The sequence below is a fragment of the Procambarus clarkii genome, chromosome 6, assembly GCF_040958095.1.
Source record: "Procambarus clarkii isolate CNS0578487 chromosome 6, FALCON_Pclarkii_2.0, whole genome shotgun sequence".
NCBI lineage: Eukaryota > Metazoa > Arthropoda > Malacostraca > Decapoda > Cambaridae > Procambarus > Procambarus clarkii.
Window position 1 is genome coordinate 39,706,741 of NC_091155.1, and position 27,117 is coordinate 39,733,857.

Sequence of the window (27,117 nt, forward strand, 5' to 3'; positions counted from 1 at the left end):
AGCTGTCTAACTCCCAGGAACCTATTTACTGCTAGGTAACAGGGGCATTAGGGTGAAAGACTGCCAGCGTCGGGAATCGAACCCGGGCCACAGGATTACGAGTCCCGCGCACTGTTCACTCAGCTACCAGACCCTCCCTGCTAAAGTCCCACACAGACACAGTGTGTCTGTGCGTGTGTGCAGTGTGTCATTATTTTTACCCCAAAGTTTTTTTTCAACAGAAGAATCTATGAAATATAATACTGCATTTAAAGTCCTTATCAATAACACAGTATCAATACATGGCAATGAATGTAGAGTGGTCAAGTTTGATGAAACTAACAGAGCAAGATATTATTTCTGTATTTGGGATAAATGCCTTATTTTGACAATGCACCTGTCTGATTATGGGAGAAATGAGGTAACAAAATGATCCACATGTACTCACCCAGTCCAGTAGGTAATAGATGAGATTACCGAGTTTAGAGGTTAATAAACATCCTATTCTTCCCATATGTTTAATTCATATAAAATTCACTATGATATCCTTATTTATGCACATTCAGGCAAACATGCAGGTCACTTGCTAATTCTCAAATTTCATCTCGTCTTTTTCTCGGCATTAACAGTGATAGATTATTATTTTAAGTCATCGCCCCAACACCTGTAACACATTCTCTAAAGTCCTTGCAATAGGATTCAAATCCTCCAGAGGGCATAAACCTATGAGAAAATTTATTTTAACCAATTACAAATTGATACATGTCAAAATAACCCATTTTTATGAAATATATTAGATCAAGAATGATTAACATTGCAGACTCAAAACAGACCCATAACCAGTTTTATGAAGGAAAGTCTCAGGAGGGCAGTGGTATGCACTGACCCTGAGGCAAGGGGTCTGGGGGGCTACCCGAGGCCCCTAGCAGGGATCAGGTGCAGAGCCCCAGGCAAGGGACCAGGGAGTACAGTCTATTGAAGATGGTATTTTCCTGGGCTTTTATCTAGAAAAGCTAACCTCTCCTGAATGACATGTATATGTGGTATTACACAATATTCAAAAGTTCAAAATGGGGTCAACCCTTCATCCCTGATTATTGGCCTGTTTTGTATAGCTCTCGTTACACTGAATGTTTCTATTTTGTTAGTTATTGGTTTAACACCTTCTCTCATACGAGAAGAGTAAAAAAAGCCAGTGAAATATGATGATGATCTTGACATTATTGTATGCCACATGTAGTATTACATGCAAGTAATTTTTATCATAACACGAAGCACACACTGGTAGCAAACAGTCTTGTATATCTTACTTTTGTCATCATTGGGGAATGGTGAATAATTTTTGTGGCAATCCTCTTACAGCCAAGATGAAATTATGCATGTACTTGAATGAGGATTATGAACTAAATGAATAAATATTCATCTGAGAATGTGAAAGTTAACCTTTGACTCGTCTGATGAACTCTCACAAGCACAAGGGTCTTTCACAACGTTAAATCATTAAGAGTAAATTATGCATTTGACTTAAATTTTCTGAAAGAAAACTATACCAATTTTTATCAATTGCTGAAATTCCTATCAGCACTCTAGAAATTCCCATCGTGTGACACCGATTATAATACGCAACAAGAATTACTGCACTGAGTCATACGTAAGAAAAACAGTACTGAATTTTTAATCATTACTTGATTAAATCATATCATGTGATATACTGCAAAAGGTGGTTCACTAAGAAATCACAAAATTTGCTTAAAATTCTAGTTGTTCATAAGTGAAATAGTGATTAAAAATTCAGTATTAACAAAATTAATATCACTTACCAATTTTTTTTATAAAATAATGAATTAACTGAATCAATTATACAATATTTTCTGTATAGGATGAAATCAAATCAAATAAAGACAGCATGAGCGATATCATGATATGGTGGAGTTTGGCCCACACTTGTTACGTTAAACAATGTGATTTACCGAAAGTTAGACCCATTTCAGGAGGGTCATGGATGTAGATACAGTAGTTTCTGTTGTGACTCTCACCCATTACATTAATGCATCATCTCTTATGAATGCTGCTGCAATTGCCTGCCTTCCTATTTCAATGACTCATTAAATGCAAAGTCAAATGAAGTAGTACTTCCTCTAACTGGAGAGCTCATAACACATCGACAGAATTGTGATATTATAAGTAATGATTATTAGTCATGCACAACTGTAATGGGCAAGTTCACACAAAAAACACCTTGCGACCTTGGGTGACCCAACACGGCAGCCAGGTCTCATCAATACTAACCCCCCCCTAGGCACTGGCCAAGGGTTGTAGCTCCAAACAACATACGACGCAGTGCCACTTCCACAGCTGGGCACAGTGCCCACGTGTACACCAACCCTCTCAGAATGATTACCCATGCCCACATCAGGTGAGGTGTGGAGGGCAGGGAGGGTCAAGAGCAGGACGGGGCCGGCCAGCTGTGACAGTCCCATGAGGGAAGCAGAGCAGGGCGGTGATTGGCGCCAGGCGTCACTAGCAGCACAACACCCACATAGCTAGGGTGGTAATGCCAGGCAGGAGATGTCCAGTTACATGCACCAGCACCGCTCAAGGCAGCAGGCGGCTGTACTCCACGAAGAGGCTCCATTTGCGCACACTCTCCCATGTGCGGCACACATATTGATACCTAAAATAAAAAAAGATGTTTAAATTTGAGTGTATAACTTAATATGATCAAATGTCAACACAATAATGCTCAAAGACATATATAAAAAAAAGTGTTGAATGGTTTGGAGGTGAATGGTTTGAGCATGTGTATGCAGGTACTGCTTGATACCTGGTTGATGGGGTTCTGGGAGTTCTTCTACTCCCCAAGCTCGGCCCGAGGCCAGGCTCGACTTGTGATAGTGGTGATAGGGGTGGGAGGAAGGCAGGTCTGCATGTGTATGGAGGTGAAAGGGGTGGGAGGAGGGAGGGGGGTGTATACAGTATTATACAGTAAAAGCTCAGTAGCACTAGAAATACAGTAGCACCTAGACTTACGATTGCCCCGACTTACGATAATTTCGAGTTAAGATATAAATTTGATAAAAAAATGCAACTTGACTTACGATAGTGTCGTCGACTAACGATATTTGTTGATACACGTTCGGGTCGACCGAGCGCATGGTTCCCGGTCACATGGGCCTACCTGCCTCAGTTTACTTGAGTTGCACGCTTAGTGACGATCACGCTTATAACAAATTCCATTTTTTTTGTGGTGATTTTTTGCTTTTTGAAATAATAAAAGTGATTATTATATATGACGCTATGGGTCCCAAGAAAGTCGGTGGTAAAGCCCGGCGGTGGCGGCATTAGAGAGTGTCCCTTCCTTATTAAGAAAATGAGTGCCGTATGTGGAGAACTGCAAAGTTTTGCTAAAAAGAATCACCCAGATAAGGCTGTAACAAGCTGTTGCATTGATCTTTTTAATGACAATGTGATGCCTCACTACAGACAAGTATTGCAAAGAAAAAACAATCTTCAATGGAACGATTTCTAGTGAGAAAATCAAGCAGTGAGCCAGAAGCAGGTCCTAGTGGTATGCAGGCAAAACGTGCCAGAGTGTGTACCCCAGAGAAGTCTTGTCTTGAGTACCCAGTTCAAGTACCCAGCACCAGCAAGGACTCACCTGAGGATGCCCAGGCAACTGGACCAACACCCAGCACCAGCAAGGACTCACCTTGATTCAAAAGGTGACACCCCTAGGGTCAACACTTGCAGCAGAGGAGCTCAAGCATATTTCAACAATCCTAAGTATTGTAGTACAGGATGATGATAGTGAGTGGTGTCCCAGAGAACATAAAGGTATAGTGCTCTTGAAAAATAGGTGAGATAACAGGAAAGTGCTAAGGGAAGTAAAAAATCGGATGAGAAAAAGTTGCCCTAGTGTTTACAGTGCAGAGAAGAACATTCAAGATGGCCACTGGCAAGGGGAAAAACAAAACAGAGCTTGATTTTGAGGGATTCAATGAAGAAAGCATTGATATTAGCAGTCTACATAACAAGTTGGTATATTTAGATACTATAGTGAACTCTCATGTAGAAATAATTAGTAAATTGAAAGAAACTAATGATCATTTGAATAGCAAAGTTTTATGTCTTGAGGGTTTAGTGAAAGACTTGCGCAAGGATAAGAATCAATTGGAAACAAATTGCAAAGCCATGGAAGAAGAAAATAAACTCTTAAAAATAGCTTTGGAAGAAGTTAAAGTAAATTTAAACATAAATGACTACAATAGGTTAGGCAAGGAAATTCAACAGGAGAAACAGCTTTTGTCAGCACAGATGGAGGAAGTTACACAGGAAATAGAACAGTGCAAGAAAGATATGCAACTCACTTATGCACAAGTGGCCAAGGAGAAGGAAAAAATAGAAGAAGCAGTAAAGGAAGTCAAACACTGCAGCAACCAAGATAAAACAAACATTAGGCTAGAAGTGAGAAAAGAATTGGCATCTAACCCGAAGTTGGTGCAAAACACAGTTGATCGGAGTAAGTCCCCGATCATTTTTGGCTGCAAAGAAAAGGCGATAACATCTAGGTCAGAAAGAGCTGTAGAAGAAGCTAAAGTAGTAGATAAAATTGTTGGCCTCGTGGAAGGTCTTACAACAAGAGAGAATGTCTGCGACTACAGGAGAATAGGCAGATACGTAAAAGGGAAAGATCGACCTTTGAGGATCACCCTAAACGGTGCCAAACAGATGGAAGAAGTACTAAGGAATGCTAGAAAATTGCAAAGTGATGAGGATGGGAAAGGGTGGTCGTTAAGAAATAAATTCTTTTTTCTACAAAGTGATAGGGGTAGGCAAACCAGTAAAGTGGTACATAAAGGCAAACCAACAAAATCATTAGAGAGAGGGGAAGTGAAGAATAAGGAGAGGGGGAACAAGTTCCTGAAGATTGCATACACCAACATAGATGGAGTGAGATTGAAGATACTGGAGTTAAGTGATGTAATACAGCTGCAGACACCAGACATTGTTGCACTCACGGAGACAAAACTTGAAGATGTAATTTTAAATGAGGTCATATTCCCAAGGGGCTACTCAATTTGGAGACGGGACAGAAAAATTAGGAAAGGCGGTGGCGTTGCTGTGCTGGTAAAAGAACACCTAAAGGTGAACGAAATAATGACTGCCAATCCACAAGAAGTTGACATAATAGCACTAGAGATCTGCTATGAGGATGATAAACTAATGATAATAAATGCATATAGTCCACCGCCAAGCAGCACATGGTCAAAGGAGGAGCTAGATAGTAAACGTGAAGGTCTTATAACAATAATGAGAGAGATTATAGCGAGAGCGGATAACGATAGATCACGACTGTTGATAGTCGGTGACTTCAACTTGAAATCCATAGACTGGGAAGCATATGAAGCTAAAACTGAAGATTTTTGGACCTGTAAATTTGTAGACCTCATCCTGGAAACATTCTTGTATCAACATGTTAAACAAGCTATGAGGATGAGGGAAGGGGACGTTACCTCCATGCTAGATTTGATATTTACCAGGAAAGAGGAAGAGATATTTGACATTCAGTACCTTTCTCCCTTGGGTAAAAGTGACCATGTCTTTTTGGGAATAAAGTATGCAATGCGTTATAAGCTGGAAGAAAATAAGGAGGTTGAAGCAGTTGAAAAACCAGACTTCAGGAGAGGACATTATGGTGACCTTAGAATTTTTTTTAGTGAGTATAATTGGACAGACTTGATGCTAGGCAAGGAAGTGAATGAGATGTGTGTCAAGTTTTGTGAAATATATGATAAAGGCACAAAAATTTTTATACCAAAACAGAGATGCAGGGCCAGAAAACAGGATTGGTTCGACAGAAATTGTGAGAGGGCAAGAGATCAAAAGACACTAAAATGGAATCAGTATAGGAAGAGGCCAAACCCCCAAACATACCAGCGATACAAAGATGCGAGAAACAACTATACAGCAGTAAGGAGAGAGGCAGAAAGAAATTTTGAAAAAGGGATAGCGGATAAATGTAAAACAGAACCAGGCATATTCTACAAATTCATAAACAACAAATTGCAGGTAAAGGATAATATCCAGAGGTTGAAAATGGGAAACAGATTCACGGAAAATTAAAAGGAAATGTGTGAAACATTAAATGAAAAGTTCCAAAGTCTGTTTGTACAAAATGAAATCTTCAGAGAACCAGACACAATAAGAATTCCAGAGAACAACAGAGCGGATAGAGGTGTCTAGAGATGAAGTGGAAAATATGCTAAAGGAGCTCAGTAAGAACAAAGCAGCTGGCCCAGATGGAGTTTCACCATGGGTTCTGAGAGAATGTGCATCTGAGCTCAGCATTCCACTTCACCTGATCTTTCAGGCATCCCTGTGTACAGGAATCGTAGCAGACGTCTGGAAACAGGCTAACATAGTTCCAATCTACAAAAGTGGCAGCAGGGAAGACCCCCTCAATTATAGACCTGTATCATTGACAAGTGTAATAGTGAAAGTATTGGAAAAACTAATCAAAACTAAATGGGTAGAACACCTGGAGAGAAATGATATAATATCAGACAGACAGTATGGTTTTCGATCTGGAAGATCCTGTGTATCGAATTTACTCAGTTTCTATGATCGAGCCACAGAGATATTACAGGAAAGAGATGGTTGGGTTGACTGCATCTATCTGGACCTAAAAAACCAGCGTTGAATGTAATGAAACGCCATTTTCTGGGTGAGTCCCGGAGGCTCCCCGGAGCTATCCCAGGCTGATATGCTAATGTCAGACTTTGGCATCAGTCATGTGTATGGAGTTCTTAGGCCTACCGGGGACCACGGCCAGAACCGGGCCCCCTCAGAGAGGCAAGGGGAGCAATGGCCTATAGAAGCCCCCGTGTAGTTGGAAGCATTCTATGTCTGCCATCGACCGGAACAGGCACCCAGAAAGGTAAGTGCCCCAAAACAAACCCCTATTCTGGTTAAAATTGCTACCTAATACCGAACTAGTGGATAGAACTCCCCAACCGAAAACAAGCAAATTAGTGTGACGTCACACACTGCCGCGCCGCTGTCTGCGCAGCTCCCCCCTCCCCGGGAGGGGGAAGGGGGAGCCGCAGACCCCCCGCGCCGGCTACCCACACCTCAGTTCTTGAGGCTGGATGTCAAAAACGCGAAAAACCGCCGACCGGAGGGAGGGAGGGATGCCGGGGAGCCTCCGGGACTCACCCAGAAAATGGAGTTTCATTACATTCAACGCTGGTTTTCTGGGGGGAGCCCCGTCGGCTCCCCGGAGCTAACTACCCACAGACAGAAAAAGAGGGACTTACCCGGGAGGCGGTTGTCGCTCACCCCTCAACTCGAAGCCACAACTGGCTGCAACCGCCGACCCAAAGCAACACAGGCCCGACGAGGGCCAGGGACATTCACAAGGTAACGAGCAGCCAGGACCCTGTTCGACCGCCAAAATCCCCGCGCCCGAATATCAGACCAAGACATATTCCCAAAGACGGCAGCAAGAGCCGCGAACTTACGAACGTCATGGGCACGGGGATATACCGCAGGCTGGCTGGACCTAATAACCCTGCGGACGACCTGAGAGACCCGAACCCGCGAACAGGGAAGAAGGGAAACCGGATCAACCCACAGCGCGTCCCCGGACACAGAAGCTGTGGCGCGCAAATAACGGCGAAGTGCCGCAACCGGACACAAAACATGATGCACCCCCGGCCTGACCAACCAAGCATCAACCACCCATGGACCCCTCCGGAACGCAGCAGTCTCATTCTTCGCCAGAAAAGAAGGAGACGGCTGCAAACGAACAAAACTATCACCACGACCAAAAGAGCAGAAACCCCTGCGCCGGAGGAGAGCATGAAGCTCCCCTACCCGACCCCCAGAGGCCAAAGCCAACAAGAAAAGTGCCTTGGAAAAACAATCCTGGACCGAAGGGGCCACAACGAAACGAGGAGATGAAAGGAAAGCGAGCACTCTGTCCAAAGACCAGGACGGCTCAGGCGACGCATGAGCAGGCCGGAGGTGAAACAATGCACCAGCCTCAAGAACTGAGGTGTGGGTAGCCGGCGCGGGGGGGTCTGGGGCTCCCCCTTCCCCCTCCCGGGGAGGGGGGAGCTGCGCAGACAGCGGCGCGGCAGTGTGTGACGTCACACTAATTTGCTTGTTTTCGGTTGGGGAGTTCTATCCACTAGTTCGGTATTAGGTAGCAATTTTAACCAGAATAGGGGTTTGTTTTGGGGCGCTTACCTTTCTGGGTGCCTGTTCCGGTCGATGGCAGACATAGAATGCTTCCAACTACACGGGGGCTTCTATAGGCCATTGCTCCCCTTGCCTCTCTGAGGGGGCCCGGTTCTGGCCGTGGTCCCCGGTAGGCCTAAGAACTCCATACACATGACTGATGCCAAAGTCTGACATTAGCATATCAGCCTGGGATAGCTCCGGGGAGCCGACGGGGCTCCCCCCAGAAAAGGCTTTCGACAGAGTTCCACATAAGAGGTTGTTCTGGAAACTGGAAAATATTGGAGGGGTGACAGGTAAGCTTCTATCATGGATGAAAAATTTTCAGACTGATAGAAAAATGAGGGCAGTAATCAAAGGCAATGTATCGGAATGGAGAAATGTCACAAGTGGAGTACCACAGGGTTCAGTTCTTGCACCAGTGATGTTTATTGTGTACATAAATGATCTACCAGTTGGTATACAGAATTATATGAACATGTTTGCTGATGATGCTAAGATAATAGGAAGGATAAGAAATTTAGATGATTGTCATGCCCTTCAAGAAGACCTGGACAAAATAAGTATATGGAGAATCACATGGCAAATGGAATTTAATGTTAATAAATGTCATGTTATGGAATGTGGAATAGGAGAACATAGACCCCACACAACCTATATATAATGTGAGAAATCTTTAAAGAATTCTGATAAAGAAAGAGATCTAGGGGTGGTTCTAGATAGAAAACTATCACCTGAGGACCACATAAAGAATATTGTGCAAGGAGCCTATGCTATGCTTTCTAACTTCAGAATTGCATTTAATTACATGGATGGCGATATACTAAAGAAATTGTTCATGACTTTTGTTAGGCCAAAGCTAGAATATGCAGCTGTTGTGTGGTGCCCATATCTTGAGAAGTACATCAACAAACTGCAAAAGGTGCAAAGACATGTTACTAAGTGGCTCCCAGAACTGAAGGGTAAGAGCTACAAGGAGAGGTTAGAAGCATTAAATATGCCAAAACTAGAAGACAGAAGAAAAAGAGGTGATATGATCACTACATACAAAATAGTAACAGGAATTGATGAAATCGACAGGGAAGATTTCCTGAGACCTCGCACTTCAAGAACAAGAGGTCATAGATTTAAACTAGCTAAACACAGATGCCGAAGAAATATAAGAAAATTCACCTTCGCAAATAGAGTGGTAGACGGTTGGAACAAGTTAAGTGAGAAGGTGGTGGAGGCCAAGACCGTCAGTAGTTTCAAAGCGTTATATGACAAAGAGTGCTGGGAAGACGGGACACCACGAGCGTAGCTCTCATCCTGTAACTACACTTAGGTAATTACTTAGGTAATTACCTGAGGATGCCCAGGATACTGGACCAACACCCAGCACCAGCAAGGACTCACCTGAGGATGCCCAGGCAACTGGACCAACACCCAGCACCAGCAAGGACTCACCTGAGGATGCCCAGGCAACTGGACCAGCACCCAGCACTAGCAAGGACTCACCTGAGAATGCCCAGGATACTGGACCAACACCCAGCACCAGCAAGGACTCACCTGAGGATGCCCAGGCAACTGGACCAACACCCAGCACTAGCAAGGACTCACCTGAGAATGCCCAGGCAATTGGACCAGCACCCAGCACCAGCAAGGACTCGCCTGAGGATGCCCAGGATACTGGACCAACACCCAGCACCAGCAAGGACTCACCTGAGGATGCCCAGGCAACTGGACCAACACCCAGCACCAGCAAGGACTCACCTGAGGATGCCCAGGCAACTGGACCAACACCCAGCACCCAGCAAGGACTCACCTGAGGATGCCCAGGATACTGGACCAACACCCAGCACCAGCAAGGACTCACCTGAGGATGCCCAGGCAACTGGACCAACACCCAGCACCAGCAAGGACTCACCTGAGGATGCCCAGGCAACTGGACCAACACCCAGCACCCAGCAAGGACTCACCTGAGGATGCCCAGGCAACTGGACCAACACCCAGCACCAGCAAGGACTCACCTGAGGATGCCCAGGATACTGGACCAGCACCCAGCACTAGCAAGGACTCACCTGAGGATGCCCAGGCAACTGGACCAGCACCCAGCACTAGCAAGGACTCACCTGAGAATGCCCAGGCAACTGGACCAACACCCAGCACCAGCAAGGACTCACCTGAGGATGCCCAGGATACTGGACCAGCACCCAGCACCAGCAAGGACTCACCTGAGGATGCCCAGGATACTGGACCAACACCCAGCACCAGCAAGGACTCACCTGAGGATGCCCAAGCAACTGGACCAGCACCCAGCAAGGACTCACCTGAGGATGCCCAGGCAACTGGACCAGCACCCAGCAAGGACTCACCTGAGGATGCCCAGGCAACTGGACCAGCACCCAGCACCAGCAAGGACTCACCTGAGGATGCCCAGGATACTGGACCAGCACCCAGCACCAGCAAGGACTCACCTGAGGATGCCCAGGATACTGGACCAGCACCCAGCACCAGCTAAGACTCACCTGAGGATGCCCAGGATACTGGACCAACACCCAGCACCAGAAAGGACTCACCTGAGGATGCCCAGGCAACTGGACCAGCACCCAGCAAGGACTCACCTGAGGATGCCCAGGCAACTGGACCAGCACCCAGCACCCAGCAAGGACTCACCTGAGGATGCCCAGGCAACTGGACCAACACCCAGCACCAGCAAGGACTCACCTGAGGATGCCCAGGATACTGGACCAGCAACCAGCAAGGACTCACCTGAGGATGCCCAGGCAACTGGGCCAGCACCCAGCACCAGCAAGGACTCACCTGAGAATGCCCAGGATACTGGACCAACACCCAGCACCCAGCAAGGACTCACCTGAGGATGCCCAGGCAACTGGACCAACACCCAGCACCCAGCAAGGACTCACCTGAGAATGCCCAGGCAACTGGACCAACACCCAGCACCAGCAAGGACTCACCTGAGGATGCCCAGGATACTGGACCAACACCCAGCACCAGCAAGGACTCACCTGAGGATGCCCAGGCAACTGGACCAACACCCAGCAAGGACTCACCTGAGGATGCCCAGGATACTGGACCAACACCCAGCACCAGCAAGGACTCACCTGAGGATGCCCAGGATACTGGACCAGCACCCAGCACCAGCAAGGACTCACCTGAGGATGCCCAGGCAACTGGACCAACACCCAGCACTAGCAAGGACTCACCTGAGGATGCCCAGGCAACTGGACCAACACCCAGCACCAGCAAGGACTCACCTGAGAATGCCCAGGCAACTGGACCAACACCCAGCACCAGCAAGGACTCACCTGAGGATGCCCAGGATACTGGACCAGCACCCAGCACCCAGCAAGGACTCACCTGAGGATGCCCAGGATACTGGACCAACACCCAGCATTAGCAAGAACTCACATGAGGATGCCCAGGATACTGGACCAGCACCCAGCACCAGCAAGGACTCACCTGAGGATGCCCAGGCAACTGGACCAGCACCCAGCACCCAGCAAGGACTCGCCTGAGGATGCCCAGGCAACTGGACCAACACCCAGCAAGGACTCACCTGAGGATGCCCAGGCAACTGGACCAACACCCAGCAAGGACTCACCTGAGGATGCCCAGGCAACTGGACCAACACCCAGCACTAGCAAGGACTCACCTGAGGATGCCCAGGATACTGGACCAGCACCCAGCACCAGCAAGGACTCACCTGAGGATGCCCAGGCAACTGGACCAGCACCCAGCACCAGCAAGGACTCACCTGAGGATGCCCAGGATACTGGACCAACACCCAGCACTAGCAAGGACTCACCTGAGGATGCCCAGGATACTGGACCAACACCCAGCACTAGCAAGGACTCACCTGAGGATGCCCAGGATACTGGACCAGCACCCAGCACCAGCAAGGACTCACCTGAGGATGCCCAGGCAACTGGACCAACACCCAGCACTAGCAAGGACTCACCTGAGGATGCCCAGGATACTGGACCAACACCCAGCACTAGCAAGGACTCACCTGAGGATGCCCAGGATACTGGACCAGCATCCAGCACCAGCAAGGACTCACCTGAGGATGCCCAGGCAACTGGACCAGCACCCAGCACTAGCAAGGACTCACCTGAGGATGCCCAGGATACTGGACCAGCACCCAGCACCAGCAAGGACTCACCTGAGGATGCCCAGGATACTGGACCAGCACCCAGCAAGGACTCACCTGAGGATGCCCAGGCAACTGGACCAGCACCCAGCACCAGCAAGGACTCACCTGAGGATGCCCAGGCAACTGGACCAGCACTCAGCACCCAGCAAGGACTCACCTGAGAATGCCCAGGCAACTGGACCAACACCCAGCACCCAGCAAGGACTCACCTGAGGATGCCCAGGCAACTGGACCAACACCCAGCACCCAGCAAGGACTCACCTGAGGATGCCCAGGATACTGGACCAACACCCAGCACCAGCAAGGACTCACCTGAGGATGCCCAGGATACTGGACCAACACCCAGCACCCAGCAAGGACTCACCTGAGGATGCCCAGGATACTGGACCAACACCCAGTACCAGCAAGGACTCACCTGAGGATGCCCAGGATACTGGACCAGCACCCAGCACCAGCAAGGACTCACCTGAGGATGCCCAGGATACTGGACCAACACCCAGCACCCAGCAAGGACTCACCTGAGGATGCCCAGGATACTGGACCAACACCCAGCACCAGCAAGGACTCACCTGAGGATGCCCAGGCAACTGGACCAACACCCAGCACTAGCAAGGACTCACCTGAGGATGCCCAGGATACTGGACCAGCACCCAGCAAGGACTCACCTGAGGATGCCCAGGATACTGGACCAACACCCAGCACCAGCAAGGACTCACCTGAGGATGCCCAGGATACTGGACCAGCACCCAGCACCCAGCAAGGACTCACCCGAGGATGCCCAGGATACTGGACCAACACCCAGCACCCAGCAAGGACTCACCTGAGGATGCCCAGGATACTGGACCAGCACCCAGCACCAGCAAGGACTCACCTGAGGATGCCCAGGCAACTGGACCAACACCCAGCACCCAGCAAGGACTCACCTGAGGATGCCCAGGCAACTGGACCAACACCCAGCACCCAGCAAGGACTCACCTGAGGATGCCCAGGATACTAGACCAGCACCCAGCACCAGCAAGGACTCACCTGAGGATGCCCAGGCAACTGGACCAACACCCAGCAAGGACTCACCTGAGGATGCCCAGGCAACTGGACCAACACCCAGCACTAGCCATAACTTACCTGGGAGTGCCAATTGAGCTGTACAACACAGTTCTAATGACATAAATGTACAAAGTGTAAAAAGTGTAGTTCAAGTGATACAGTACAGTATACGTTTACTTCAGTAGTGTGATTCTAGTGGTCTGTACTTTATGTTCAGACTGTAGTGTATAATGTACATTTGTTAGGAAAGTTACTGTTCCTTAATGAATTTATATTCATATCATATCTGGCACTCTCAGGGTATTGAGGCTAAAAGTCTGCACTATACAACTCAACTGGTAAGTACACTAAAACACAATAACAATTTATTGCTAGATTTAGAAACTAGATTTTAGATTTAGTAAGATTACATAAATTATGCTTAAAAAATGGGGGGGAGGGGGGAGGGGGAGGAGGGGAGGAGGAGTTTTTTTGGGAGGCCGGACGGATGGAACGAATTCCGCACTGGAACGAATCGGCCTCGACCCATATAGTTCGTTCAAGAGAGGACACACTGTACAACGCCACCAGAAGGAACAGGAACATGGCCGCCACATAGGTAAGCGTGCAACGCAACACCCTGCACCCCAAACAGTAACACCACCACTTCCTACCCAAGGTCAAACAAAGACCACGAAACCCCAGCTGGCCTCAAGGGCAAAGTAAATGCTGAGCAGCAAGAACCCCTACAGAAGTGGAGTCCCCAAGGCTCTAGGGAAGGGAACACTAGTAATCCAAAATCCAATGACAGTACTTATAGGGTGGTTACGGAAGGCAAGCAACCCTAAGCGCTTGCAGCCCCAGTACACTGAAGTTACTCCTGGACACTGCACCATAAAGAGCAGGAAAATCCACGAAGGCACAAATCCCTCCAAGAAATCTAGGTCAGTGTTGACGACCGCTCCAGAGCGCTTCAGCCAACGAACTGAAGTGTGAGTAGCCGGTGAGGGGGTCTGAGGCTCCCCCCTCCCCTCCTGAGGGCAGAGCTGTGTGGACAAGCGGCGCAGCGGCGGTGTGTGACATTTGCATGTTTGCTTGTTTCCTTAGGTTTTGGGGGAGTTCTACTTCTACGTCCGGTCTTCAGTTGCAATTTCTTACCAAGTGGGGTTTGTTTTGTTATGCCTACCTTTCTGGGTGCCTAACCCTGGTTGATGGCACATATGGAATGCTCCCAAACACATGAGGGTTTCCATAGGTCATTGCTCCCTATGCCTCTCCGAGGGGCCCAGGTTCTGGCTCGTGGTCCCCAGTAGATAGAACTCCATTGACTGATGCCTCAGACATGATAGTGCATATCAGTTTAATAGCTCCAGGAGGCCTAAGGGGCGCCCCACAGATATTATCTCAATAATAATTTCCAATGTGAAATGGGAAAACATGATATTCAACAGTGATAAATTTCAACTTCTTGGACTTTGAAAGAGTTGAGAACAAACTGTATGTGAATAAAAGATGCAAATAGATCTCAGTACAGACAAATATGTAAAGAGTCCAGGAATAATGCTTAGTAGGCATAACAGCAAATGAAAAATCAGCCAAGAATGTGATAAGTTGGAATATGAATTTTCATATCTAGAGGTGACACCACAATGCACCTTTTCAGATCACTTGTGCTGTCCTGCCTTGAATACTACTAAACACTTGCCTTCCCTTTCAAGGTAGGAGAATTTCCAAAATAGAAGGAATACAGAGAACATTAAAACACAAATTACTGAGACTGTCTCAAAGCACTCACAATGTATGTAATCTTTGGAATGGAAACGAGAGGGATATAATATATGTATGGAAGCTGGTTGATACCTGGTTGATGGGGGTCTGAGAGTTCTTCTACTCCCCAAGCCCGGCCCGAGTTCCTGGTACAACATTTATCATTGTTAAACATCATGTTATTTTCTGCTGCCCAGTTGAAAATTTTATTAATGTCTGCTTGTAGTTTAACCCTTAAACTGCGCATGGCGTATATATATATGCTCGGAGTAACTTTGTCCCACCGTGGGCATGGCGTATATGTACGTCTTTGGGTGCCGGGCACGATTCAAATGGCCTGCTGCTACACGGGGTTCACATCAGCTTCCTCAGGGCTCTTGTAAACAGACGCCATTAAAAAAAATCGTGGGCAATATTCTCCGGTATGAGAGCCATAGTGGGAGCCACCAAGGCTGGAGCACGCAGCATTAGATAACAGCATTGCTGTTCAGCTTGAGACCACAGCATTGCCTAAAAAGTCAAAATAAATATGTAACTGCTATTATTTAGCAATGAAAGTATTACAGATGACCCCTGACTGTGATAAAAATGACCAGGATTGTGATAATAGCAGGATTGTTGTGATAATTAGCGCTGTGTGGGAGGAATAATGCTGAGGGAGGGAGGGAGATAGCATCATTAACTGACTGTGGCCACCTGTTATTGTCTGCATTCACCATACCAACTCAGTGGTTCTCTATGGTGAACACAAATGTAGATACTTATATATAATGTGTGTATTAGTGTAATAACAGTAAAAGGATTATGTTGGGATTTGGGTGACGGAGATGGCGTCGTCTGCATGACTTGTCTAGCCATGCAGAGGATGGCCACTATGCTCTTTGGGCACCCTACAAGCTTAGGTGTACATCTACAGTACATACAACATGTAGATACTTATATATAATGTGTGTATATAATGTAATAACACCACAAACAGTATTGTTGGGGGAGAAATTATAGTGCGTATAACCTTGAATGAGTGAGGGAGGCAGCTGTCAGCTGTGTGTAGTGATGTCTCTTAGTGCCTGAACTAATTATATCAGCTTAGTTGTACAGTTGTGGTGAACAAAATATGTATAGACGTTATATATAACGTCTATACATAGTGAAAAAAAGCAAAAACAGTATTGTGGGAGGAGAATGTGGGCGAGTGAGGTGTTGCTGAGGGAGGGAGGGAGTGGCAGCGAGTGGCTGGCTGGTGTGTGGCGGTCACTCCTCGTTACTTTTTGACTCATAATACCAACTTAGTGGTTCATTATGGTGAACAAAACATGCAGATATTTATATATAACCTGTGTACATAGTGTAATAACAACAAAACTATTTGTTTATTGTGTAACAAACTAGGCTGTTGTAGGAATTATCCAGAGTGGTTTATCGACAAAAGAGAATGGGAAGCTGAGCCGCATGGTGACCTGACCCCCAGGGGAATTCGCGGTGGAAATAACCAACGCTTTGTTCATAGCTGCGTAAAATGAATCATCCTATAGTATTCAGTAATTTAGAGAAAATTAGCCTTTATTCATTTTGCATTAAAATTGTATTGTATAATAGTACTGGATACAATATCAAGAGTATTCTAATTATTGAGTTTAAGTCACCATCAGTGACGTCACGAATCAGATCTAACTTTTGAGGCGGAGTGACCGGCGGTCATAGGTCAGCAGGGTTGACATGTCTAATATTTTTCAAAGTTTTATTAACCATTTTGGGGATCGGGAACAGCTCTGCCGTTAGATGTTTGTAATTTAATTCAGTAAAATAATTCAACCAGTCTGGATCAATTAAGTACAACAGAGTTTAATTGTTATAACTTAACCTTGCTAAAGTAACTGGGTAAGCGATGCGGAACAATACAATGTTCTGTCTGGGGTAGTCCAGACAAGAGAAAAATCAGTGTGGTCACGGAAGCAGCTAGGAGAGGTCAAACATCTTACCTCTCCCCAAGAACAGGCCCAACACCTAGAACTGTGGTCGCCCAAGGTATAGTTGCTATTGTTAAGTATAGAAATAGTCTCATTTGCCACTCAGGTCAAGTAGGGAGTGTTAAATTGATAGGGAGTGAACATATTTAGATTTTGTTTTAGTTTTCGTTTAATAAATTAAATTTGTTATTAATTTGCATTTTATTGTTTCCATGTGTTTTGTGTGTATACTTGTCCTGGTCACGTGGTCCACACGAGGCAGAGTTGCATTGGGCGCCGATTCTAACATCGAATCGGAATTATCATTACCGTGTAATTTATTCCACACTCAAGGTCATCGTTTATAGTGGGGATCAAGCCCCTAGGTTGATTAATTAGCGTGATCGATCCAGACCTCGATCATTGCTCTTGTATTACTGGTCTGGTGGTGGCAGCAGAGGTGACTCTAGGGTTTTGTTCAGAGCTTAGGTCACGTCATACTGGGTGTAGAATCCTAAGTCGGTCAATCGTCTTAGGACCACGTGGCGTGGAGTTGGCTTTGGTAAAAGTTTTGGAGTCCCTTGGTTTAGAAATAAAAGTAAGAATACGGGTAGAGGGAGTAGAAAGAAGGAAGTAAAGAGAGAGGAACCCTAACCCGTGTTACAATGGTGCACAGCGGTGGTTTCAACAATTTTGTTTGAAATTGTTGAAAGGCTCACGCGTCTAGCCGTTCGAACACGTGCGCGGATACTAAGGAGACAGCCGCGGGCCAGGATTAGCAGTGCGCCCCACAAGTGCGTTTGAGTGGGGATTGGCGAATCTTGGGTCATGCGGGCTGATATGATTAAGGTTAGTTAGTAAGATTAGGCTATTAAAATTAGATTTATTGAAAAGGAGACCGCTCCGAGTTGATTGGACTGGGTACCATACTCGACCCATTGCAATTAATTCAGAGGTGTTGGGAGCCACCATACTCGCAACAGCAGTTCCTTGAGGGCTGTCGGGGGCGGATATATCTGAGGGACGCCAATAGATAGTCCGAGGGCGTTATTAGACGACCCAAAACGCTAGGAAAAACGTAATCCGTGAAGGGCGTTGCGGCCTCCGAGGGACGGACTAGTAACCTACCTAGCAGCGATTCAACAACTAAGTGATCGCACACTTAGTGGAGGTTGAGTCGTCCCTAGTCATAATTGTTGCTGAAAGCTGCGTGTCGCTCTGTTGGAACCTAGATGGTGTGGCCTCTAGGCTAGGTGTGGTACGGCGAGCCGGTAAGGACAATTATATGATTAAGTCGAGTGCATTTTTGAATTAAGTATACTTAAATTTATAAAGTAATTTCCGTTTATTTGCGTTGTTCTAGATTAATTTTTTCCCCTAAATTCAATCCCCGGTTAAAATTTTTCCCAAGTGTTTAGCGTTTTCTTGCATATTAGGCTAAGTGCGTACGTTAAGTTTTGTTATTCCCTGTTCTATTAGTCTAAGTCAGAGGCGTTGTTGCTAGAGTGTAGTTAATCCTCTGGACTTAGGGCTATATGTCGGTCACGATAGATAAGTGAAGGAGTTTAAGGGATAATAAGTTGCGTGTAAATGCTTAATAGAGTCCGTGGTATATTTCTAAGTATTTTGGGATAAGTTTTCGGCTAAGTCGATGTCGGAAACTCGTTAACTAATTAATTTGTATTCGTGGGTCACGTGTATGATCTGGGCGTCATTAGGATTCTCCAGTCGATGCGAGTGATATTTTCTAGTTTTTACCAGTAAGACGGTAAAATTGTGTTTGTAAACTTAGAGCTCTGTTTTCAGTAGAAACGTAGGTGGAAAATTTTCTAAGTCCAGCTTGGGCTAGAATCTGACTTTTTGGCGAAAATTCGAATTTTCATGTTTTGTGTATATTCTGGGGCCAGTATTACTCTCTAAGTGCGCGCAAGGGACGTAATTCGGTTCGTAAAACATTAAACAGTGATAATTACATTTTTGCCGAATTTAGTTATTTTTCGAGAAAATCGTGTTGTAATTTTGTCAGAGTCCATTTGAGGTGAAAATCTCGGATTTTGACGAAAATTCGAATTAATGAGTGTTGAAACCGCCCGATGTGTCAGTATTGTTCTGTATACAACGTCAGTAGTAAATAATAACGTATTTATATCTGGGAACGAGAAACCCAAATTTTTGTGAATTAAAGGAGTTTTGTGATATTTGGGGTGATAGAAATTTTTTTTCCCTCGGAGTCAGAAAAATTGGCAGAGTCCAGCAATTGAGTAAAAACGCAGTTTTTGATAAAAATTCAATTTTTAGTAAGCATTTATAGGTCCTGGGTGTCTATATTAATCGCTAGAGCGGTTTATTAACGTAAAACTAGTTATTTTTCCTTCAGAACAAAAATTTTGATTTTTCAGCGTTTAAGCGAAAAAGCGCGGGACTTAGTTTTTTTTCAGCGCAGCTGGTCCCGCTCCATCAGTCATCAGGGGCCACGCTGCTCACTTCAAGCGCGTTTAGTATTCGAGTACAGTAAATATTCTTTATTAATCCATCACGAGTGCTGCGCGTTAGTTGCGTTATCATTTAAATTGTTTTATATAAATTAGATTCTTTAATTTTTTTAACGTAAAGGACTTAGGTTTCAGCAATAGAACTGCGGGATATTTCACGGTCAGACACGAGTGCGGGGCAGACACTCATTCATTGGATTCACTTCAGCGATTCTCTCGATAAATCGTTGTATTTCCTATTTTGGGAATTTAGTAGTTTTCTCTTAGAATAGAGTTGTGATTTTTTTTTATTTGTGTAAGATCACGGTTGTAGTGAGTCCGGGTCGAGGGTGTACTAAAGGGTAGTTTAGAAGAGACGTGGCACACCAGGAATCACAGAAAATGTTTAACCCAGATAATGACCAGTCAGTGGGGACCAGTGGGAGTGGAAGTGGAAGTGTAGAGGACAGCACCTCTTCCGACACCACTGGGGACCACCTAGGTACACCTCATCCGTCACTACAACAACACCAACCCCATCCTCAATTCCCATACCAACCCCATCCTCAGTTCCCATACCAACCCTTCCCCCAACCCCAGGCCACTCCATACCCATTCCAACCCCAGGCCACCCCATACCCATACCAACCCCAGGCCACCCCATACCCATACCAACCCCAGGCCACCCCATACCCATACCAACCCCAGGCCACCCCATACCCATACCCATTCCAACCCCAGGCCACCCCATACCCATACCCATACCCATTCCAGCCCCAGGCCACCCCATACCCACCCCAACCTCAATCCACACCCCAGCCTGAGGTCACCCACACCATACCTCAACCTCAATCCACACCCCAACCCAAGGCCACCCACACCATACCTCAACCCCAACCTCCATCCACACCCCAACCCCAGGCCACCCACACCATACCTCAACCCCAACCCCAGGCCGCCACAGCCTTAGACAGGCAGATGCGCACGGAGACGCCGGGCACTCAGTTGTCGCCATACGTAGAGGCGTTAAGTAAAGGCGAGGGAGCCAAGCCGAGGAACTGTGGCGCGGGTTCATCAGGCGGGAAGCAGCCCTCAGCTGCAAGTTCGAGCCACCCTGCGCGGGGTACCAACAGAGATCCGCGGAGGTGTTACTCCTGCTGGAAGCGCGGGCATATACAGAGGGATTGCGAAGTCACTCCTACGAAAGCATGAAAGCAGGCTCCTAGTGATGGTAGGCCTACTTTTGAGGTGAAAGTGGAAGGTGTGAGATTGACAGCTTTTGTTGATACAGGAAGCCAGGCAACGGTAATTAAAAAGTCAGCCTTCAGCAATTTTAAGTATGCACGTCTTCAACGTTGCGCAAAGACATTAACAGCGGTCAATGGGGAGAAGATTGAGATCGTAGGTCAAGGTACAGTTAATTTTGAGATTGATGGGGCATTGCAGCCTCACACATGTACGATCGTAGAGAACCTTGATTTTCCTGGTCACATCTTAATGGGAACTGATTTTCTGTCGCGATTTGATTATTCCTTGTCTGCTCAAAAAGGGGCTAGGAACTGCAGGTTGCAGTTGGGACAGACTTCCTACCCAGTGGAGATGATCGACCATCCCCCAGTTGTAGCTTCAATTAAACGGAAGCTGAAATATAATGCGCACTTTCCAAAATTGATTTTTAAGTCTCTTCCAGACACAGTTAAGAGGTCATGCGCCTTGCATGCATTGACCAAACAGAGTTGCCCACCACATTCTGTTAAATTTATTAAAGTAGCCGTGGGACGTCACATACAACCAGGTACCACCCTTCAGGTGGCTGGGAGATGTGATAGTTTATTAATTCCTCATCACTTAGTTGTAGTGCTCGATAAAGGTGCACTCATTCCAGTTGTCAATCTTTCACATAAGACTTTTCGCTTCAGGGCAGGTGATAGGGTATCTCAGGGAACCATGGTGGAGGACACAGAAATCTTTCACCATGAGTCAGCTGAGACGCCAGCCGTCACTGCACAATGTAGTGCACTGAATATGTTGAATACTAAAACACCATCCAAAGTACAATACGAGACGAGAAATGTTGCACAGAATGTAGAGGAAATAGAAAAATTAATTTCAGCACTTGATTTGCAACATGTTGCACAGGCGGATAGGAAGGCACTGAGAGGAGTTTTACGAAAATTCCCGAAACTGTTTGCGACAGAGGATGACCAGATTGGTCTCCTTGATAAGATCGAGCACACCATTCCAACTGGTGACCATTTGCCTGTGTACACAAGACAGTGGAGGTTGCCGGAACAGGCAAAGAACATTATCAGGGAGGAGTGCCAGAAAATGTTGAGACAGGGCGTGATAGAGCCTAGTACGTCACCGTGGCTCTCTCCTGTTGTGCTAGTTCGGAAACCGGACGGTAGTTATCGTTTCTGTGTTGACTACCGGAAGGTGAACGAACTAACTAAGGGTGATGTGTATCCGTTGCCCCGAATACAGGAGATAATAGATCAATTTGGTGCTGCTAAGTATTTCTCAACTCTTGACGCAAAATCGGCGTATTGGGCGATTCCGGTGGCAGAACAAGATAGGGAAAAAACAGCATTCTCGGATGGTAGGCACACTTATCAATTCCGTAGGATGCCGTTTGGTTTGAAGACAGCGCCTTCGTCGTTTCAGAGGGCCATCAACTTTATCCTTAGTCCGGTACTGGGTAGGCATTCTTTAGCGTACCTGGATGATGTTGTGATATATTCCAGGACGTTTGAGGAACACCTGCAGGACTTGACTGAGACTTTGAAGTTGTTAGATCAGGCAGGTTTCAGGCTGAATGTTCAGAAGTGCACCCTGGCGGCTCAGAAATTCAAATTTCTGGGGTTCCAGGTGTGCCCAGACGGTATCCGACCTGACCCAGATTCTTGCCGCGCCATTGCTGACATGCCTACTCCAAGGACAGCAAAGGACGTGCGTAGGTTTTTGGGGGCGGCCGGATATTTTCGTCGTCACATTGAAGGTTTCGCTGGCATTTCAGCACCCCTGACTGATCTGACAAAGAAAAATGCGAAGTTTGTGTGGAAATCAGAACATGACGAGGCCTATCGCAAACTGAAAGACCAACTAATCACGACACCGGTATTGGCTATTCCTGATTTTGAGAAAGAGTGGGAAGTGCACACTGACGCCAGCGGTATTGCTATTGGCGGGTGCTTAATTCAGCGAGATGCGGATAATTTACCCCATCCAGTAGCCTATTTCAGTAGGAAGGTCAAAGGACCTGAAGTTCGTTATTCAGCTACGGATCGGGAGGCACTGGCAGTAGTAGAATCAGTTAGGTATTTCGAGCCTTACCTATTTCAGCGGCATTTTGTAATCTACACAGACCATCGAGCGTTAACACACATATTTAAGAAGCGAACAAAATGCCCACGAATGTCACGCTGGTCTCACGAACTTTCGGCCCACTCGTTCCAGATTTTGTACAAGCCTGGTCCAGCCCATGTTGTGCCAGATACGCTAAGTAGAAATATAGCGGCAGTTCAAATTAATGAAAACATTGAAACCATTCCATCAGATAAAATGAGAGAATACCAGATGAGCGAGCCTAGATGGAAAGAGATTATTGAGTATTTAGAGGGAGGAAAATACCCGAAAAAGAAAAAGAATTTACCTATTCATGATTTTGAAATGAAACAGGGCGTCCTGTATTATGTTAATAGCCAGAATGATAGGGCAGTATTTCAGCTAGTTATTCCGGACGCGTTGCGGTCATCAGCGTTAAAGCTTGCGCATGCTTCAAAAATTGCAGGGCATCCGGGGATCTTTAAAACCCACTTAAAAGCAAAGTCTCTATTTTATTTTCCAGGATTACTTTCTGAGGTAATCAATTTCGTGAAGTCGTGCCCTCGTTGCCAGAGGAGGAAAGGTACCCTTAAGGTACAAGCCCCACTTCAGGAATTTCCTGAAATTTGTGAACCGTTAGATCGTGTGGGGGCCGATCTGATTGATTTACACCACAGTCATGCGGGTAACAGATACGTGTTGGTGCTAGTTGACCATCTGTCTAGATACACTACACTAGTTGCATTACCTCAGAAGGATTCTCGTACGGTTGCAGATGCATTCTTGCGTAGGTTCGTTACTGTATTCGGACCTCCTAAAGTTTTAGTCTCTGACCGGGGTCAAGAATTCAATGGGAATATATTTAGAGAAGTTTGTAAGATTTTAGAGACAACTTCGGCTTTTACAACGGCCTACCACCCACAAGCAAACGGAATGACGGAACGGACTAATCGTTCAGTCAAGGATATGCTTGCAATCCTTGCTGAACATGATGCAAACACCTGGGATGAACACCTACCCTATGTTCAGTTCGCCTTGAATACTGCCATCCACCAATCAATTAACACCCAACCACTTCATTTGTTTACTGGTAATTCATGCAATTTCCCGTCAGGTCTGCTTAACAGACATAATGTTGCATACGGGGAGGACTATCCTTCAGAGGTTCTTGGTAAAATGAGAAATGCATGGAATATTGCAGCTGAAGCGTCCAAGAAGGCACGGACTCGGTATGCTCATTTTTATGACAAGAAAGTGCGCCCTCTTGAGTTGAAGGAAGGAAGCCTCGTATTGAGAGTGAATGAGGCTGCGCCCGCCAATCAGAGCAGGAAACTAGCTCCGAGGTGGCGAGGACCCTATAGAGTAATTAAAAGGGCGGGGCCGGTTAATCTTGTTATAAAAGGAGTGTTCGAGGACCAGGTGGAAAGGACAATTCACGTAAATAAATTGAAACATTATCATGCTAGAGAGGAATTAGAACTGCCTTCAGCGGGTCTAGTTCCTGACTCAGCAGTGCTGACTCATGGCTTCACCGACGAGTCAGAAGATGAGGATGACCCTCTGTCATCGCTCATCAGTAGTCAGGTGCAGTCTCGCCACCCTATGGTGACGAGATCTCGCGCTGTACAGTAAAGTAACTTCCTTAGTTAGTATAATTTAGTATTGATTAGATTTTCCTGTAAAGGCAATGAGATGTACTATGTCTATACTTGACTCAGGTAGCAACTTTTACCGTGCTCTGGGGTTCCACCTCCACCAAACCCAGAGTATATCTATGCTTCCGCTGTGTTGTGTCTGTCTGTTCCCAGGTCTGATTGGTACACCGACCCAGTTGTTCCAGCCACACGTGAACCCTTGTCTGTAAAGACCGAGGGGGGAGGCACGTTACACAAAGCCCTCCCCCCACTAGACCCAGTAACCCATACATCAGTTACTTTGGGGATGAGTGACTGTCCAAGAGTCACCCGGCCGACGCCTCACGTCACTAACGAGGTTGTCAGGGCCAGCGAGCTGTCCACATTATAGCAGTCACCGGAGGTGCCATACAACGCCGGGGTAGCTGTCTCGAGATCACCACTACCCACCTGCTGCGTCATCAAGACTGCAGCCATTCCAGCAGTGTTGGAGGAGGGGTCAAGAAATGGAAAGCACGTAGCAGTACTCAAGAATTTCGCCGGAAGATTAATGAATACGTCATCTGAAGTAACAAGAAAGCGGAAGTAAGGCGGTCACAGGTGGAAGGCACGGTTTCCCTACAGAGTACCGGGACTCGCCAATAGAAGGTCGCAAAATTGTCTCCTTTGGCCTAAAGTCGGCGGTACGAGGGTATACACAGTTGGTGTTTACGGCCTAGTAACCTGGGGACATCAAGAAACGCCTGAGATGACGTGAGCAATGATGGAAGACGAGATTCACCTGTTCTGCAAACAAGCAACCCGCCTCTACGACCTTCTGACACCACTCCTGCTAAGAGACACTGTTGGTACAGCCAGTCCTGTTCTGCTGTGGTCATCTGCGCCGTCAAGTTTAACATCAAGACTGCCGTGTGAACTGTGATTGATATGAAGGCGTGTGGACTGTCGAGAGCAAGAATAAAGGCCGAAGTAACAGTATTCTACAGCTGTCACTTGGCACTCAGCTCTACTACACTCTGTCGTCATTCAGTAGTACCGGATGGGAGTACAAGAGGACCAGGTATTGATGTCTACACATGAGAAGAAGCAAGATCGACACCGTCATCGTCAGCGACTACATTCAGCATCCAGCAGCATCGATTTTTTTTTTCCGTTTACTCAATATGAACAATTGATACAAACAACAAAGTTGGCTCTGAACATCTGTGTAAAGAACATCTGGACACTTTTGTTTAAATGTTGAAAAACAGAGTTAGAATCAATTCTTTATAAATGTTGAAAAACAGATTTAAAATAATTCTGGTATAATATATGAAAATTTAACTATAAATTGGTCAGTAATCAAAATCGAAGCCCCTGTGTAATTGTCTCAGCCCAGAACAAACGGTTATGGAAAATTATGTTGTGCTATTTTTTTCAGAATGTTTGAACACAGGAGAGGCGGACCAATATAAACATTGACACTTCTAGTGAGTGAGAACACTTGGCTGTACAGTCAGCTGAAACCTGTGATATAGTATAGGAATTTTTTTTTTATTTTTAGATACATGTAATAAACATTAGGTGTGTTCCTTAACATGTCAAGGTTGACATTGATGGGGAGTGGTTAGTACACGGATGTGAACTTGATAGTTCCGTAGTACGCTCCCGGATGACTGAAAGTTCAGTCTGATGATATAACTTTAATGTTTGATTGAGCACGGTGTGGCCGGCTCTAGAGGACACATGGACTTGGCTAGTGAAGAGCCAAGAGAGTTTAATAGCTAGTTTTTGATGGTAGAGTAGGGACATGTTATTTAGCTATGTCAGTAAGGGTAGGATGTATGTTTCCTGATATTAGAAGATTGCTGTCAGTTGACAGCTGAGAAATTTATGAAATATGAACATGTTCATTATGATGTTGGACTATTATTTGTCAAATTTTATTAGTTAGGTTAGCTTTTGTTTGTGGCATGAGTTGAATTGTGGGTTTGGATACTAAACCTCGTGAATTTTAACAAATTAACAAGGTTTACTAAGTGCTTGTGCGGGGGGGTTGTAACAAACTAGGCTGTTGTAGGAATTATCCAGAGTGGTTTATCGACAAAAGAGAATGGGAAGCTGAGCCGCATGGTGACCTGACCCCCAGGGGAATTCGCGGTGGAAATAACCAACGCTTTGTTCATAGCTGCGTAAAATGAATCATCCTATAGTATTCAGTAATTTAGAGAAAATTAGCCTTTATTCATTTTGCATTAAAATTGTATTGTATAATAGTACTGGATACAATATCAAGAGTATTCTAATTATTGAGTTTAAGTCACCATCAGTGACGTCACGAATCAGATCTAACTTTTGAGGCGGAGTGACCGGCGGTCATAGGTCAGCAGGGTTGACATGTCTAATATTTCTCAAAGTTTTATTAACCATTTTGGGGATCGGGAACAGCTCTGCCGTTAGATGTTTGTAATTTAATTCAGTAAAATAATTCAACCAGTCTGGATCAATTAAGTACAACAGAGTTTAATTGTTATAACTTAACCTTGCTAAAGTAACTGGGTAAGCGATGCGGAACAATACAATGTTCTGTCTGGGGT

The 27,117-nt window shown here is 46.0% G+C and overlaps 1 protein-coding gene across 2 annotated transcripts in view; it reads right to left on the minus strand.

Annotated features, from left to right (window-relative positions):
* Positions 1-483: 483 nt before the first annotated feature.
* LOC123754118 (nonsense-mediated mRNA decay factor SMG9) overlaps positions 484-27,117 on the minus strand; it is a 117,839-nt gene continuing 91,205 nt past the window's right edge. For both annotated transcript variants that reach the window (XM_045736314.2, XM_045736315.2), the window contains one exon: positions 484-2,653. In XM_045736314.2, the coding sequence (XP_045592270.1) occupies positions 2,575-2,653 (79 nt within the window). In that variant the 3' untranslated portion in view covers positions 484-2,574. The remainder of the gene's footprint in view (positions 2,654-27,117) is intronic.